Genomic DNA, 18,696 nt, shown 5'->3' on the forward strand with positions numbered 1-18,696 from the left:
TTATTCTATAAGGAATCGAATTGAGTATGAGTTCGTTTATAAAAAATATAATTATTAAATAAAATTAAGCAAAATAAAATATAAATAGACCACAAATTTAACATCCTACAAAATACAAACTTATTATCATTTATAATTACCATATTAGCCTTCAAACTTAAAATTTTTTCATACATATTTAAGTATAAATAAGCAATTTAATTAAATGAATTTTAAGCAAATGGATCGTATTTGATTTGTTTATGGCCCATTTATTAAACAAATTCTAAATGAATAAATGGATCAATGTTCTCAAACTCATATTCGATTCATTTAATCAGCAAATTGAATCAAATTCACTCATTTATTAAATGAATCAATTTTTTCAAACCCAAGCTCATATAATTTACATTAGATTAAATCGAATAAACGAATCGTGACCCAAATTGCCACCTTTGAATTTAAGCAATACAATGATCGGAAAAACTTAGGAAAACCAACTACAAAAAAAATCTTTTGATTTTTTTCTCTCTAACTTTCCAACATTTTCTCATTAGCCAAGCCCGATGTAACAAAGAAAAGATAACATAAAATTAACTCCAGCACAAAACATAGTAATATACGATGATTAAAAACTAAAAGTTAGAAAAGAAAAGACAATGACATTAAGAAATTTTGATCTCGTTGCTTTGTTATTTTCTCAGCAACCAAACAGAAGCAAGAGAAAGAAAAAAAATAAAGCAAAGAAAGAAAAAGAAAAACAAATTATCTTTTAGACTGAGGCTGTGTTTGGCATTGAGGAAAGGCAACTGTGACTTAAGTTCTACAACAGTAAAGTACTTGGTAAACACCATATGTTGGTGAATGTCGAATATGGAGGCAAAGAGCAAAGAAAATTTTTTAGGATTTGAGATGTGTTTGCACACTTTCTTTTAAGGTTTTATTTGCCATCATCAATCTTGGTTTGCTATAGAGTTTTAATGGCAAATTACCCCCAAGATATAACAAATCTTGAATACAATCTCTAGTAAAATAAAATTATATTTCCAAAAAATATATCAAAACCTGTAAAAAATATGGTTTTAATCTAATGAATGTGTCTATTTTAATGAAGAAGATGAAAGATTACAACCATTGGAAATGATACTTCTTCAAAGACACTCTTTGGTTTGAAATTTACATCCATTCACAATTGAAATTTCAAGCTTGCTAACCGTTTTTACAATTGATGCGAAAATATGCTCTTTGGAAGAAAACGGTTAGCTGTTTTCTTAATAACGGCGAGCCGTTTTATTCCAGAATGTCAAAATAAGTTGCTCTCTGGAAATAAATGGTTAGCTGTTTTCTCCAAAAACGGCAAGCCGTTTTATTCCAGAATGTCAAACCAAAAAAAAAATAATGAAAATGTTACAATCTCTCTTACACTACCTACTGTAACTTAGAAATTAAGTTGATTTGATTTTATAATTTTATGATAAAAAATCTATAATATCTTTAATAATTTTTTAAAATTATTATTTAAATATTATATAATGATTAACTTTTATTTTATACTTATAATTTTTTTCATAACAATTATAACTTAAAAAATATAGTATCTCACTCCCAAATAAAGCCTAAATAAACAAATGAGTTCAGCGCGGGCATCGTTTCGCGGGAGTAGTGTATTTGAAGTTGTGAGAAATGAGGAGGAATAAAATTGCGGGAGTGACGGTAATTGAAGAAAAAGAAGTTGCTAATGGATGACTTCGAAATTAAACGAGAAGGACGTTTTCCAGCTTTTGATTGTTAAGCGCCGTTGGGAAGGCGTTTGTGAATTAGAAGTTTGCACCAGCGCCCCTTACGTTTTTCTAATTTCAATTTTCGGTATTTTTTATTTTTGTCATGCACCCAAGTCCACCTCAAGATCATACATTTTCATTATTTCGAAACTCTATGTCAGACACTAGGAGAGCAATTAAATTGCTCAAGTCAATAGTTGTTTGACTACATTTTGATACCAGTCAACAGTCGTTCATGCCTACACAAGCAATTAAATATATCGAACCGAAAAATCAAATATCCATCTACATATGTGTTGTGCTTTATTTTCATCTCATCATGATCACTTCAATATTTGCAGCGAAGTAATCATCTGTTATCACCACTGCTCTCAACTCTCATTGCCTGAATTCTTCAGACATAAAAACTCAATAAATTTTTCAGTAGCAGATTCGGGCAAGCAAATGCAAACCACCATGTTTCCATTAGGATCGGCCTCTCCCTCCGGCAAGAATACACAAACCTGTGGTGTTGGTGTCAAATCAATTGGACCCGCGTAGATTGGCCTGCCCCATCCAAAATCTGCAGACTCATAAATTGAAAATCTTGTCCATTGAGTTATGGTCAATTTTCCTCCAAATTCAAGCCTTCTGGGTCTCTCAACCTCAACAAAATCAACTGTAGATCTTAAGTAATCTTCTGAAACACCAAGCCTTGCTTCGCGAACCAAACGGGTCGTGTACTTGAACTGCCCATTAACAAGCTCATTCACAGAGCTCATAGCACATGCCACACACACTACATTGCCATAAAACCCATCTTTCAGTGGTGGGTTCTTCAGTTTCTGCCGCGCATTGACAGAAAATGTAAGCCTAAGCTTGTAGTTTGGTGGCTGCACATCAATTGCTCTTACCCATGATCTCCAAATATGAGCAGCCATTGCATCAAAACTAGTACATGGGAAGTTGTCATCCGGTTGAGCTAAATTTTTCAAATGAGCTTGAAACTTCCGGCTGATTCTATAACACTTTTGAATAGGCTTCGCTTGCCACAAAGTCATTGTTAGATTTGAACCTTCATCAATTCTCATGTACTCAATATGAGGGTGCTTTATTATCGGAGGGTGTCGCGGCCGGAAAAATTCTCTCTCCCAACAGGGCTGAGGATTTACAACCAATCTTCCAGCTTTAGCCGTTGCAGCCCATGCACTGAGAAACTGCATGGCACCAAAGCCGTCACAAATACAATGACAGAGTCTCAGGCCAAGGCTAAACCCACCACAGCTAAAAACTGTCACCTGGGCAATAACTAATGGCATGTCAAGAATTTTGTAAGGCTCTTCATTGGGGAACTTGTATATCAACGGAGCCCAAGCTGGGTTCGGAACAGCAAGGTCTCCAAGCTCGGCTAACACTGTCTCAGAGCGAGCCTCGACCATGAGAGCACCTTGATCAGGGCCAAAAAACACCTCCAGCTTCCCGTTATGATTCTCTCTGAGCCTTGCGGATAAAGGGTAGTAAGGAACCAAGATATCGGCAAGTGCTTGGCGTAGTATTTCAAAAACAGGTCGATTATTATTATTAGATTTAGAGTCATCTTCCGATGATCGATAAAAATAAATTGTTGGAGTAAAAACTCGGGCGCCGATAATGTCATCGAGGTTTGAGAGGTAAAGGGTATCGCCAGGAGCAGCAGGGATAGCAGCAGCAGGCATGATTCTAACAAGTTGATGAATGGCTAAAGGGATTTCAAGTTGTGGGAATTGCAGCTCTTGAACCCACGAGCATGGAGCCATTTGTAAATTGATGATGAGGATGAGGGAGTCATTGAGTCATGCTGAAGCATAAAGGGTGCAATTTGTAGGAGACTGATCGAATTTGATTAAACATGTGAAGATGCTCTGGCTCTCCGTACATAAAAATGGGCTAGCGATTCGGACGATTTATTGGTTTGAAGCAGTTGATGCTGATACTTGACATGATCAGTCCCCAAGACCTAGCTAGATTGTATCTGTAACCCATTTTCTTGGTTGTATTTGGGTTAATTTGTGATTCCAAAGCAACTTTCTTCTCGATATTTTCGATTTTTGCAACCGATAAACAATTTCCAACCAAACTAATCTTGTCAAAAACTTATTTTAAAATGATAATTTCTGAATTTCTAATGCTTCATTTGAAATTTTCCATTTACATGAATGATATGATATCATATATACACATGCGTAACAAAACAAATTATTGCCTCGATATGCGGGATTATTAGAAAATCGAAAATTATCATTTTGTAAAACAATGGGAAAATCAGATTAAAAGTTGAAAACAATGAGTACAAAATAAATACCTGAGAAGCAAAAAATAAAAAATAAATAAATAAACACCTGCAGCCCAACCTGCCTCGAATAAGCCCTGTCGTTTGGATAACTCACCCATCGGCAGTGTCATTAAAAGTCTGAAAAGTGTAATTGATATTTTGATACCCAGATAAGTAACAAAAATTTCCCAGTGGTAAGCTGACCTTGCAATAACAGACATTATATCGAATCAGAGTTGAAATTGAATGATCAATAGTAAGTTTTTTCAAAGTAGGGAATGAACTATGGTGGTGCGTACATAATTGATTTGTGAATTGTAAAATGGGAAATAAATTATTGGGAAAAAAATCCTTCACCCTAAAATATTCTTTTGTTAACTTAACATTAGTTAAATACCGTTTGTTAGTAATTCGTTGAGGGAAAAAAAAAGATTTTTCATTAAATAGAAAAATAAAAAAATAAAAATTGACATATAACTAAAAATAATTTTTATCTAATCTCACTAAACATAAACTACTGAAAAAGATGAAAACTTCTATTTCAAGTAATTGTTTTATAATTCTCTCTATTTTGGCAGCATAAAAGCCTTAAAAACCCTAGATCTAAGTACCAAAAATAATCACAATTTTCATGTATAACTATACTCTCTAATTGCATTGTAAGTCGACTTGGGGAGACAGTGTTAATGATTTGGGAAGATAATAATGGTAAAAAAATAGCGGTGATAAAGTTCAAAATAAAAATTGATTGAAGATTAAGAAGATATTCAATACTTACAAGTAAATAAAATTTGGCTATATTTTTTAGTTTTTCTTCCAATGATTTAAAGATGTTGTGTTAAATACATTTTGTTACTTATAACAATTATTCAATGGTTATATCAAACTATTTCATTGTTGATTTCATTTTAAACAAATTAATGAATTTTGCATATTTTATAGTGTTATTTAATTGTGTAAAAAATTTATTTAAATATAATTTGTATCACTTTAATAAAAAAAAATCCTATTTTACCCTTAGTGATTACTAGTTAATGATATCAAACTAATGGTGAGTTATCGGAAGGATGTTTTGGGTTATTATTTAAAGAGTATGGATGAAACGAGCTATTGTATGAAATTTTAAGGATAAAAATGGTATTTTCCCATAAATTATAATATTATCTCAAAATTAGTGAATAAAGTAATTTACTTAAAATATAATGAATAAATAGTATGGTTGACTTTCAATATTTTACCAACTTGTGATGATTTATGCATCATTTAAATAATTTGAGCAATACCTCTAACGAATCTCCAATATAACATTTTTTTTATTAATACAGTCTTTGCAGTTTGTGTTGATATACGAGTATAGTCAACGTACTAGTTTAGTTTAATGTAGCAAACAAGAAAATTTGTCAAAAAAATTAAACAAGAAAAAAAAACTTTCTAAAAATAATAAGTGAGAAAAGTAGGTAGAGGTAGGAAGAAAAAAAGTCAAAAAAAAAACTTAATGAAAATCGATTACGATAGTTAAAAAAGTGTATTACAAATAAAAAGATAGGGTGTTGATTTTTTTTTCTAACTTCATTTAAATAATAAAATTATTTTTAACCGTCTCAACTTTGTTAACGAAAAATCTTTTTTGTCTTTTTATTAACATAAATACTTTAACCAATTGTAATGGGCTTGTAGCTCATTGGTACGCTCGTGCCCTTAATAACCTTGAGGGCATGGGTTCAAGTCCAAGCACTTCCCTATATAATTACGAAAAAAAAATTATATATAATTATAGCTAAATTACAAAAAAAAATTAATTTTGTAGCTGTTGAGAGTAATAACGGATATAAAATTAACTATATAAATAAACTCATCAAATTACTAGTTTATTAAATATAAAATCACCAAAATAAGCATCATACCCATATAAACCATCTTGAATAGCATATCTTCAACAATAATAATAACTCTTCACCAACAATAAATCACCACCAGATTGAATAATAGTCTTTCAAAATACACTCCAAATAACCATAAAACTACTATAGTTTGTTCCTTCAATAAAATATAATAATATAAAATCAGTTATGGGGAACTTAGATTTTAAAGTTTTGATCCAAAATAACACTACCTTTTAAAAGTATTCAAAATAATGACTAATAAATAGTTTTTTATATTCAGAGGCAAAATAATTATTTTGTCAATGTTATCTTAAATCCTCTAACGATGTTATTGAAAAAGTGAAAGAATTAAACATTTTATAAACTTCATGTGAAAATCTAGAAAAGAAAAAAAATTATGAAATATTTTTAATAAAGTACAAAACATTAGATATTTGTGAATATTTACCTTATAAGAATAAATCTATTTAGCTATATTTTGTATCAGAAAATTATTTATCAATTCGAGAAGATATATTCATTCTTTTAACATATCATTGCATTAGTCCATGCAAAATTCTGATGTTATAACAAGTTTAAAAATCACTTGCAAATGGATTAAGGGCCAGTTTGGTAACACTGTACTTCTTAAAATAACTGTTTTTAACTGTATTATAGAAATAATTAAATGTGAAGAACATCAGTTAAGCATTTGATAAAATTTAATGTTAAACTACTGTAAAAATATAAATGAAAAATTAGACATAATATTGAATAAAATTTATTTAAACATTTATAAACATGAACATAAAATATTTTCTTATTGCATGCATAAAATAATTGATATCTAAAATAAATATTTTATATTATTAATTTTATTTTTTTATTTTGTTACTTCAATACAATTGACGAAAACAATAATCTCTTTAAAAGTAATAATTTTATTTTTTAATTAATAAGGATAATTTTCAATTTTTATAATATATATGAATATTTATGAATTGTATTAAATATAAAGGTGATACTCAAAATTATATTTTGTAAAACTATTCCTTCCCTTCTTTTAAAAATTTGCTGGAGGATAGAGTAATTTTAGTAAAAGTGATTTCAAAAAAAATTTACCAAACACAGAATTTTTTTTAACCAAATTGATTAGATTATATTCATAAGAAATTAGGGTGGATTCTTCACCCACGAATCCTATGGACAATAAAAATACTCATTAAAAATTCAGAAAAGTTCCATTAAAAAATAAAAACTTAAAAAGTTCGAAAAGTGAAGGCCGAAGCTCAGCAAGACAGGACTGTGCTGGGCCACCGAGTGGTCATGTTGGACCGATCTTTAATAATCAAGCACGACGCGATCTCAACACCAAGCACAGATAAGCCTAAACTAACATGTGATTTACAGCTCCACACAACATTGAGCAAATGCACAATACCATCCAGCAGAAAGAAGAAATGGTATAAGACCCAAGTAAGAAACAACTTTTTCCCTCTGATAATCTGTTGAATAAGTCACCTCCACAAAACCAAACTCTGATGTTTATTTTTCATTTTGATAAGATGAAAAAAAGAAGGCACATGTTATCGCAAAAAGAAAGCTACAGCAAAGAAGGTTGCCAGCTTACCGCACTGGCTGCTGATTGTAGTGATTTTTCTCTTTCTTCTTTGCAGCGGCAAGCCTTGCATTCCTGGCAGCAGCCTCACTTGCAGCAGCTCGGGCAGCAGCATCCATCTCTTTACTTGACTTCTTCTTCTTAGAAGCCACTTTCTTAAGCCGCTCTTTCACATCAACAGATGTACCTGCTGCCTTCTCTGCCTCTGCGGTTTCATCTGTCACATCTCCAGCATTGGTGCTATCAGGCTGGTTGTGAGATGGTTCTTTTGCCTCCTTTGATAGTTTATCCTTCTTTTTCTTCTTTTTTGTGCTTTTGCTCTCCCCAGAGGCATTCTCCTTCTTTTCAACAACCCCGTTATCTTCTCCTTTCTTCTCTTGCACAACACCTGAAAATTGGAAACAGCATTCCTAGTTAGTGAAGCTACTACGTGACAAATGGATAGAAACAGCAACCGACCTGAAAAATTACACACTGGTGTTTAATTTTTAAAATAGCCAAATAAATAAATACTACCTTTCCCCTCATAATCTATTGACATATTTACCTAAATTTGCTTCATATGTGAAAATTGACTCATATGTTCAAGGATAAAGCTACACCCAGCAATTGACAATCTATAATAAAAGAATTTGCCCCTCAGAAAGAGGCATATTACAAAGATTTAAGATTGAACAGAGTTCACAAATAAACTTTATCAGATACAAATAACAAATAAACTGAAAGTAATAACATTGAAGGATGAGGACTTGACACACACATACATATTCAATACAGAAACATGCACAGACACACACACACATCAATTATTAAACATCAGAGGCTAATGATTGATATGAAATTACCATGGGATCCATCTTGGCCACTCTCCTTATTCAATCCCATCTCAGCAAGAAGGGCATCAAGTTCTTCAAGACCCTTTTTCTTCAATTCCTTCTTTGAAAGCTGCCTTTCTGAATCTTTTTGTACTGAAGGAGCTTCAGGAGGGTTTTTAACTATTGGCTGCTCCACTTCTACTGGTTTTTCAGGTTCATTGTCATGTTCTTCCTCAACATCCTCATCAACTTCATCAAGACCTTCTTCCTCACTGTCACTTTCCTGGAATCCGAATGGAATAAATATAAGACCATCTAATATTACCAGATAACCCAAATTACAAAGCACTTTTGAAATTTAGAACAGCCATATAAACATAATAGTACCATTAGATACCCGAGCATTTTTCATTCCAAAGTAGAAATAACAAGCATTTTCCTAGAAAATATTCCAATATCATAGATATAGTAACATTTTGAGCATCATGATCCACCCGGATAAGGGTTGAATAAAATATGAGAATAATTAATTCCACTTTAATTGTGTACTTATTACGTTTTCTTGTTGCCATATTATTTGACAATATTTCCAACCAAGTTAATCACTATTTTCAGCAAAACTGCTTAAACATAACCATAAATGCACTTAGACATAAAGATAAGTCGATAAAAACATTCAGGTTTTTTGGAAACCACGGTAACTTAATTGTGGCCCATCATGTACCCTATGCAACGGTCAACAATATGAATGAAGTGCAGCTAATGTCCAAGTAACTAGAGGCTACCATCTGACCTATGAAAAGCATCCATAGGAGAATTTTTAATTTGTATGTACAACTAATGCAACGATGGGTTATCAAGCCACATCAAAGCAAATGTTTAAGCTCTGCAGATCCACTATCCACTAACCACTATCACAAAGGCAATCCATACTTTATGTTGATGCAGAAACAATTGCCTAATCGTGGAGCAGCAAAACAGTAGACGTGGATCCTAGGTTTGGTTAAAACCAAATCAGTCAACCACATCACATCTCCTCTTTTCACAACCTCCATCAAAGCTCGTTACATTGACACATACTAGAGATGATATGACAACGTCCTAAATATCATTTAATTTATTGTAACAAAAAAACAGCAAATCTTTTAATAGAAAAGTATAAAGCAAAGACAAATACATAACTAGAAATACCAGGTTAACTAGCAGAAAAATAAAGAAAATAACATCAATGCATGATTTAAGGCATGTAAGCCAAAACAAGTAGTTTGTGATACTTAACATAGAACTCAATTACATGCATAAACTTCAAAGGATCAAATTATATTTTCATATAACTAAATAATCAAACAGAAACAAAAACATACAAAAATTTAAAATAAATCGAATGCTAGAATCCAAAAAACTGTTCAAATTCCATAACTCTCGGCAAATGGATATAATATAACACACTCAATAACAAGAGCTTTATCTTCTGAAAAATGTTAAAAAACACAACCAATGTACATCACTCATATTCCGAATATCTATGCCCCACAGTCTCTACAAGATATCCTCGGCATCGGTGGGCAAACATCTACATATCTACATCCCGCATAATCATTCAGTCATTAAGAAAAACAAATTCTCAGAATTAAATATAACGAAACACTAATTATATCATATTCATTCGTGTAAGATCGCTTTCTTCACTGGAATATCCACACAAGTCACTCAATCAGCATCTTGTCCATTACATTACCATCAAGAAAAGCAACAAACTATGCATCAAATAAAAACCAACTTGAAAAAAGACACATGAATTAAAATAAGGAATAAAGTAAAGAATTGGAACCTCAACAGCAGGCTCCTGTTCCTGGGTCTCTTTCTTGTCGTCGGATTCCGCAGCGGCCCAAACGGATTGAGGCGGCGCGGTAGTAGCATAGTAATCGTCATCGTCCTCGTCATCCACGTCAGCCCATGATTTAACGGTGAGCGGCGTCGGGGCCCAGAAAACCTCCTTCTGTTTCTCCTTCTCGTCAGTTTTGGCTTTGCTCTTCGATGAACCTGACTCTTTCTGCGTCGATTTCTTCTTCTTCTTGAAACTCCCTAGCGCCGCAAATACGTTCGTGCTGTTTATCACCAAAGATTCGTCCTTTCTGCCTCCCACCATTATCGAAACTTTCTATAGAGGGGGCAAAACTGGAAATTTAAATCCTCTGAGAGAGAGTTTTTACAAATACACAGAAACAGACGATAGGGTTAATAAGACAAAAACAAACGATCTGGTTATTGAAATTATTCTTTTCAATGAACAAATATACAAAACGACGTCCGATGAATGCGTTTCTATTCGATTGAAGAAAATGAAAAGATTTAAAACTTAATAGAGATTAAATGTGTATTGCTTGTATATTTCTTATTTCTTGTCTCTCGTTTTATTTGAGAGAGTCAGTGGCGATGGTTAATGGGGCTTTGGGGCAACGCACGTTGGCACCCCAAAGGCTTTAATTTGGCTTTCGGTTTAGTATTTGTTTCTCTCTCTCTCTCTCTCTTTATTTCCCCCTTGTTTTATCTATTAGCAGAGAACATAAGCGCAAGATGATGATGGTGCTCTTTTATTTTTAGGGCATTCCACAAAACAGAGAGGGGGATATGTGACAGTGTGCTGCTGAGGAAGTGAAGGTGAGCCGTTGGATTTTTTGATGATGAGGTTTTATTTTTGGTGGTCCCCATCTTAGGTGTGATGTTTTCTGGTGAGTCTGTGTATGGATAGGTACAAATATGTAAGGTGGATAAGCTCAACGATCAAGAGACACGTGGCTGGCATGCAGGTGTGTTTCGGGTCCACTGATTTTATACTAGTGCGTCAGTGCGTGATACATGGCGAGTTGGCATTAATTCTTAATGGGCAACATCGGTCTGTTGTTGGGCTATTTAACATCGGAGGTTTTAGCCCATCTCTCCTTTTCATCAAGGAAAAAATATTAATAATTAAATAAATAGCTTGAATTATATTTTCATGATTTATTGCTTTTTGACCTATAACAATATCATATTAAAAAAAAAACCTATATTTATATTTTTAAGACTTAGGCCCTAAAAATGCCCGCTTATAAAAGTTTTACATCTTCTTATATGCGTTATTAGCACCTTTTTAAAAATATTTTTGAATGAATAAACAAATAATATAAAACATGTGATGTTGATAGAATAATGATAGATGTATCAAAAATAAAATAAAATCTAGTACAAAAGAAATAAAAGATTAAAAAAAATCTTATTCTATAATAATTTTTTATCATGTAGTTAATTTTTTTTGTCTTTTAGTGATAATTTACTATTTTTTGTGCCCATATCATTATTGTACAAAAATATAAATTTGACACATTAGTTTGAGTGGGTTTGATATAAGAGCTTGTATAAATAATGCCCATTAACTTTCCACCCTTTTTTTGTTTAATATTTTGTTTTTAAAAATACTTTTGAATATATTCTTTTACAGATTTAGAAATTTAGGATAGGTCAACTTTCTAGATAGCCATATAGCTCTCAATGCTAATTAAAATAATTAAATGCTCAATAAGCTATTGACAATAAAAGCACGAGTGCTACCATTTCTTAATATAAAAATGTCAAATTATTAAAATATGTAACCGTTGAATTGATAAGATATGCATATGCTTTATGAATCTTGTCTTTGGTGTGTACAAAATATAGATAGTTTAGTACAGAATGCAATGTAAAATGTTGATTGGAATCTCAATTAGGCTAATAATTCAGCATAAAGGTCAATCGTCTGCTATAATTTAGGTCTAAAGAATAAAAAAAATAGAGCACACAAATGATTAAGGCTTTGTTAAATACGAAAGATGAGCGAATTGAAATGGCTAAACGTGATCGTATGCAATTGAAAACTAAGAAATAGGGTAGATATAGTATTTCATATAATTAAATTAAGGCAATGGTTACAATTGAATTACTTTATTATGGAGCACTAAAGATAACCGTCAGATCATAACAATAAATGTAAATTTAATATTTATTTTTATAATCATACGGCTATTATCATTGCTCCACAGTTCTAATATAACTGGCCTCTTAAATTAATAATGTCATATTTGACATCAACTTGAGTTTTTTTTTCCCCATGTTGTTTTTGTTGTTTTCTCTTTTTTAACCTCTTTTCATTATGGGCCTGTTGTTAAATAGCAAAACCACCATATTGGACAGGCTCTTTTATAGCTGCCCTGCTTGCGGTCTTTTGATTGAAAGCCTTTGGAGCTTGGGACAAGATGCACAGACATGAATCCTTAGACCAAATTAGAAGAGACGCTACTTTTTCATCAAATAACAAATCTTGAATAATCACAAAACATTTCAAGTGATTTCTGTTTTCTGAAAACAATTATTACATTATGAATATCTAATAACACTGAAACCAGGAAGAAGAGTAAAGTTACAAGAGCTTGAAACTTCTTATCACGGCCACAAAACTAAATTGGAAGACACAGTTATAACAATTTACCAATTAGTCGAGCAAAGTATTAAAGTGGTGATGAGGATCATTTGCAAATTCAAAGAGGTAGTGAACTTTCAACGGATAAGTAACAGGTAATCAAGATGAAGCAGCAGACGCAGCATTGTCATAAGTAGTTCCCACATGCTGTATAACAAAACCATAAATTTTTCTCTTCAACTGTTCAATCTTTGCAACGCGTGGCTCATCTCTGCTTGAAACTTCGTGGTCTAACCAATCATTCACTCGCTTCAGTTGGGATAAAACTGCTGAAATGGAGCCACAGTCTAGAGGTAAATTGAAACTGCCGTTGCCAGATGACTCACCAAAAGCTCTGAAGCCAGCATCCAGCAACTCCTCCACAAACTTCACAAACCACATTTGCATTTCAGACTGCAAATTCACAGCAAGCTGCACCGTCTCTTTCATTCCATGACCCCTTGTCCATGTCTCAAAATTATAACTGGATGCTGGCGATGCACTATATTTTAATTGGTTTTTGGCAGATGGGGCATTAAGAGATTGCCGTTTGGACAAACTTTTCTGCAAAGTTGATGGAGGCTCATCGCTCTGGCTGGTCAGAAGAGAGACAATCTCTAAATCAGTAGCCAATGCGGCTTCAACCCATAGAGAAACGGATTTAGACTGCTCTGTGGAAATATTATCACTAGGTACGTCGGAATCGTGATTTGTCGCAACAGATTCAGCAATTTCTGTATATTTCGTAACTTCCTTGTAGATTGAGAAAAATCTAACAATGGTTGGTAAAGGATTCCCAACCTTGGATGTCAAAGAGAGCTCTGAAAACTTGCTGAAATAATTGAACAATGTAAAGTTATTTTCCTTGTCTCAACTAAAATGTTTGAGCGACACAACAAATTGATCCACAAATTAACTGAAAATCAAATCAATTATGCTCAGATAGAGGATATAGTGAAATGGGCACTGAGATTGGGGAAAACCCTTACCTTAAACTCCTTACAATGGACTCAGTAGCAATGGCCTCCGCTAATGCTTCAGCTGCAGCTGTAGCAGCAACAACTTTTCTTTGCATAGCCTCCTGCAATATTCGTTCAGTCAACAGATATAACTAACTATTTCAGGTATCTGTTCACTCAAACAATCAATTTGATTCTGATCCTAGACTATAAAATTGATTTGCTAGCTTGTTCAACATCTTTACCTTGCCAAGCTTTGCCAGGTCAGTGGAGACAGCATCCAGTGGAACGCTGCCATCAGTCCATTTCTTTTCATGAACAGTTATTCCCAGAGCTCCATAATTTTGCTTCTCCTGGGCCAAACTGCTTTCAGGTGAACTAGGTTTTGATACCTTCTTGCTCGAGGAAGAAGAATCATCGCTGACACTTTTTCGACCACTCACATCGCTTAGACGTCTTGCAATAGCAGCCTGTAGCACCCGGCGAAAGTGAGAAATTTTACAAATACATATCAAACACACAACTTCTTAACATCTAATCGATGGGATACATTTTAGCTTAATAAAAAATAAAAATGACCTGAGTCCGCAAAATGGCTTGCAGATCTGGCTTGTTGCTCTTGACGCCAGCCTTTTCCTTCTGCTCCCCTGAACCCATGGCATTGGGCGATTCATCCCAGCTCTTTCTTCCACTTTTTCCCTCCGAATGCTTCGAAACCCCCGAAGACATCTTCTTCTTGCCAGATGAATCCGCCACCATCGGCGACAGCTTCACTCCAGACAATCTCCTCCCAGGCGAAAGCGAAGCCCTCCGCGGATTCGGGGACGCCTGTCTCCTCGCGTTCGGTGATGGCTGCCTGTACCTCGACGGTACAATAATCGCTGGCTCCCTCGCTGATTTCCTGTTCTCCTCTTTAGCCGCCGCCAGGCTCGGCACCACGCATTTTGATGGCACCGGAGACGCCGACCTCTTCGCTTTCCCTGCAGGAGACGGGTCTCGTTCGACGAACGCCATGTTCTTCTTGCTAGCGGATGCCGACCGTTTGGCCCCCGCCGGAGATGAGAATCTCTGCGGTGGCTTATCCAAAACCGCCTTGGATTCATCTGAATTTGGGATATTATTCACATTATCTCTAGGCGCAAGAGCTTGTCTTGTTTTAGTTTTTTCAATTTTAGCATCAATTTTCGAAAAATCAGTATTTTCTTTTTTAGGAATGTCTTCTGATTTCTTGTTGGACAAGTAAACGGCGATTGGATCGACGGAATACTCCGAGTCAGACACCGGCTGAATAACAAACTCTCGTTTCGAAGCCGAGATGCGGGCTATGAGCGGCTCGGGGGTCCCACAGAAAGCGTGGCGACCAGCGATTGGACGGATGCCGCATACACGAGGGACGGGTGAGTCAAACTCGAAGCGGTCAACGTAAACGAACTGCCCGAGCTGAAGGCGGTTGGTAAGGATGAGTTCGGTGTCGCGCTCTGATAAGGAGACGTAAGTGGAGTTGAGGGAGTCGGAGAGTTGGACGTAGAAGCCGTGGTTGGGCCAGAGATCAGAACCGGCGAGTCCGGGGACTATGCCGATGACTTGGAGGAGAGCGGAGCGGTGGTCGCCGGTGACGCGGGTCGTTGAGTTCATAGATTGGAGGAGTTTTAGAAGGATCCCTTGAGTGGGCGAAGCCATTGTGTGTTTGTGTTTGTGAAAGTGAGAGAGATGAATGACAGAGAATGTTGAGGCAGAGGGTAAAGAAGAATTCGACCCGTGGTTGATTTGGCCGTTATTAGATTTCAAATTCAAATACCCGCTTATTTTTCTTTTGTTTGAATTCCGGTGGGCCCCTATGAATGTAACGACTAGCAGTCTAGGATCTAGGACCAAATGACTCAGATTTGATTACTTGAACGGCACCGTTACGTTTCAAAGTGATGGCAGAGGAGTTAAAGTCACTGAGGGAATGGGCAAAGATTTTGAAAGTCCGTTCATATCACAGCACGTGTCCCAGTTAATTTCTTCCAATTTGGTCATGGTGTATATAGAGTTGATCGCGGGTTGAGTTGGGTTGAGTTGGATTGGTTAAGGTCTCTATCTCATTGAATTATTATTATTTTTCATTCCAATTTGTTTATCAAATTATTTAGATCATATTCGAGTGGAGGGGCCCTCGAATCTTTACAGATACCTCATAATTTACAGAAAAAAAAAAAATTGAGATGGTCTAATAAGAATTTAAGTTCACAATCCAAAATTTAATATGAGTTAGGATGGGCCGAAGATCTCCATCCTATGGTTTTTGATTTTTTTTTAAATTTCAACCTCATTATTGATTATTTAGATCATATTCAAGTTCAGGAGAAAATCTCTGCAAATATCTAATTTAAGGATGGATAACTAATTACATCATCACTACGTGAAGGATTTACTGAAATCGTATTAGATAGTACCAGCATTTATAAGAAGAGAACACACCAAATCCGCTCATTATAGGGACAAAAGCAAAATCTTTTTTTTTTTTTTTGAAGGAAACGAAGAACTTATTTAATGTTATAACATTTGCTTTGCAGACCGTCCCAAATTTATTAAAATCACTGTTAGAATTATTTTCTACCTACTAAGAAAAGAATAACCTAAGTAAGAGAATCCTTTCAATTATAATTACAATGTGTGAGAGTAATGGTTTGAACATCTAAAAAATTGGGTAGTATATCAGTATTAACAAAAAAAAATTCTAGAGTCTCTCATCATCTTTACTCTCTACAAAGGAAAAAGAATCCATCAAAGCCACAAGGGACGTATGCTCTTGAAATCTGTATCTTTCAAATTTCTCACTCAAATTAAAATTCCAAATCCATTCTAAGGAATAGAGATCCTTGACCATTACAGATTTAATACACATTTTTATAAAGGATTAGGAAAATAATGTTTACCCCGGGTCAAATCCCGAAACCGCGTGAAACGACGCCGTTTCGGCTCTTACTTTTTTTTTTGTTTTCAAGTGCTATGAAACAACGACGTTTCTGCTTTAATTTTTTTTTTATTTGTTCTTATTTGCTTTCAATGAAATCCTTTTGGTTTGCAAATGGTAGTCTTCTTCTTTTTCTTTGTTTCACCCAGCTGATTCTTCCTCTTCGTTCTCTTAACGACACTGTTTCTGCTTGAATTTTTTTTTTCTTTGTTCTGATTTGCTGTGAACAAAGTTGTTTTGGTTAGGATACATCAGGAAGATTGCAGCTGAGTTGTGTTTCTGATTTAATTTTTTTCTTTGTTCTTTGTTCTAATTTGCTGTGAACCGTTTCTGATTTACATGGAAGATTGCAGTTGGGTTGTGGTTGGGTTGCGGTTGTCTAGTCAAAGGGGGTTGTCCGGTGAAACGAGGAGAATGCAAATGTCGATGTCGATGAAGGAAAGGGCAATGGGTTTTGTGGATGCTTTCGGTCGATGAAGGAAAGGGCTTTTGCTTTGCCATTTATTATTCTAAACCCTAAACATCGTCATTTCATAGCGAATAAAAACAAAAAATAAATAGTGCCGAAACGACATCGTTTCACGCGGTTTCGGGGTTTGACCCGGGACAAGCATCAGCGTTGGGAGGATTAATCTATACAAATGAGGAAATACTTATAAATGTAGTTAGTGACACTCATTCATCCACCCTCAAAAGTCATCCCATCCACCCTCACTAGTCAGCCATTCTTTTCTGCTTTTGATTGATGGAAACCATCCTCGTAACACCATGATAACATTGCCCTTGATGGAAACCATCCTTGTAACACCATGATAACATTGCCCTTCAATCTGCAAATGCATATATTACCCACACGGTTACTTCCATTTGTGTTTCGACAGAAAAAAGTTACTTTTTCATTGTGGAATAGTTTCTGATCGAAAGAGTGCCCAAATGTATCCACAAGCCCTTGTTGGATCACTTTCCATTCATCGTAGATAATATACCTTCTACAAACTACAGCTCCATTCGATTTCCCAAACTCAACACAATGAGAGTAGGATTCAGATTTTGTCCTTCTACTGTATTTCTTCCTAAGCTCCTCCCATTTTCTATCTTCCCTAGATCTTCAATTATCTGCACCCAACCAAAATACCATTTTCTTCAAAGCCTTTGCCATCATTTTTCTCTACCGTTCGAACTTCAAAACTCTTAATGTTAAGGAAAATAATTTTGTACAATCCTTTTACACCACCATTTCTGGAAATGCTAATGGATTACCCTCTTTTGTTTTTACACTTATATCCATACCTGATAAGAAGAACCCCAGTAGATTCTGGAAAAAGAAGTTTATGGAATCCCCACGGACAGCCTCTAATAATTTTTGTCCCAACCAAGCTGCACAGGATACGTCAACCAGAAGGGAGAAACTTCTGAATCTATTCCTTTCTGTGATTTTAATGATACTCCCAAATGATCTCTCATCAAACTCGATTATTGAATAACTTATTCTCCATCTTAAAATCTTAAGCTAGGGCCAAATCAATTTTTCAATCTCACATCTCTACTAGGCCAAATCAATTTTTCAATCTCACATCTCTACTATCATTCTAATTTATGTGATTAACTAAATAAAGAGCGGTAATATTTAATCTCCTCGTCTTATCTCATTTGTCTTCACTTTTCAATTAATATTATTTATTTCAGAATTATCATTACTAAAAAATCTCTTATGCTCTCAATATATTATTTTCCACATCTCTCTAATTCTCTTTTAATTGATTCACAATTTAAGTCGAATATTAACTTCTAATTAAATCTTAATTAATGTTAAACAAAATCTAAATCAATATTGTCAATAATGATAAAACTCAACAGTTATTCATAAAATTTAACAAAAACTCAACATTGAAACTCATCATCTATTGGTGGAGGTGATGGTTGATGGCAAAGAAGACAGGAGGTGGTGGTAATGATGAA

The 18,696-nt window shown here is 34.5% G+C and overlaps 3 protein-coding genes across 3 annotated transcripts; all 3 read right to left on the reverse strand.

Moving 5' to 3' along the window:
* Positions 1 to 1,853: 1,853 nt before the first annotated feature.
* LOC18055650 (omega-hydroxypalmitate O-feruloyl transferase) lies at positions 1,854 to 3,681 on the reverse strand. The gene has a single exon (XM_006450992.2). The coding sequence runs from the start codon at positions 3,533 to 3,535 to the stop codon at positions 2,132 to 2,134; it is 1,404 nt and encodes a 467-aa protein (XP_006451055.1). The 5' UTR covers positions 3,536 to 3,681; the 3' UTR covers positions 1,854 to 2,131.
* A 3,708-nt stretch (positions 3,682 to 7,389) lies between these two features.
* Positions 7,390 to 10,994, reverse strand: LOC18055651 (ABC transporter F family member 4). Its single transcript, XM_006450993.2, has 3 exons — positions 10,177 to 10,994; positions 8,376 to 8,628; positions 7,390 to 7,918 (listed from the first exon to the last, which is right to left on the reverse strand). Exons 1-3 carry the CDS (start codon positions 10,492 to 10,494, stop codon positions 7,539 to 7,541), a joined length of 951 nt encoding a protein of 316 aa, XP_006451056.1. The 5' UTR covers positions 10,495 to 10,994; the 3' UTR covers positions 7,390 to 7,538.
* Positions 10,995 to 12,719: 1,725 nt separating this feature from the next.
* On the reverse strand, positions 12,720 to 15,558 carry LOC18055652. Its single transcript, XM_006450994.2, has 4 exons — positions 14,358 to 15,558; positions 14,024 to 14,248; positions 13,809 to 13,900; positions 12,720 to 13,651 (listed from the first exon to the last, which is right to left on the reverse strand). The coding sequence occupies exons 1-4, from the start codon at positions 15,456 to 15,458 to the stop codon at positions 12,940 to 12,942; spliced, it is 2,130 nt and encodes a 709-aa protein (XP_006451057.1). The 5' UTR covers positions 15,459 to 15,558; the 3' UTR covers positions 12,720 to 12,939.
* Between the last annotated feature and the right edge of the window lie 3,138 nt (positions 15,559 to 18,696).

This window comes from Citrus clementina, unplaced genomic scaffold (genome assembly GCF_000493195.1).
Source record: "Citrus clementina cultivar Clemenules unplaced genomic scaffold, Citrus_clementina_v1.0 scaffold_1, whole genome shotgun sequence".
Lineage (NCBI taxonomy): Eukaryota > Viridiplantae > Streptophyta > Magnoliopsida > Sapindales > Rutaceae > Citrus > Citrus x clementina.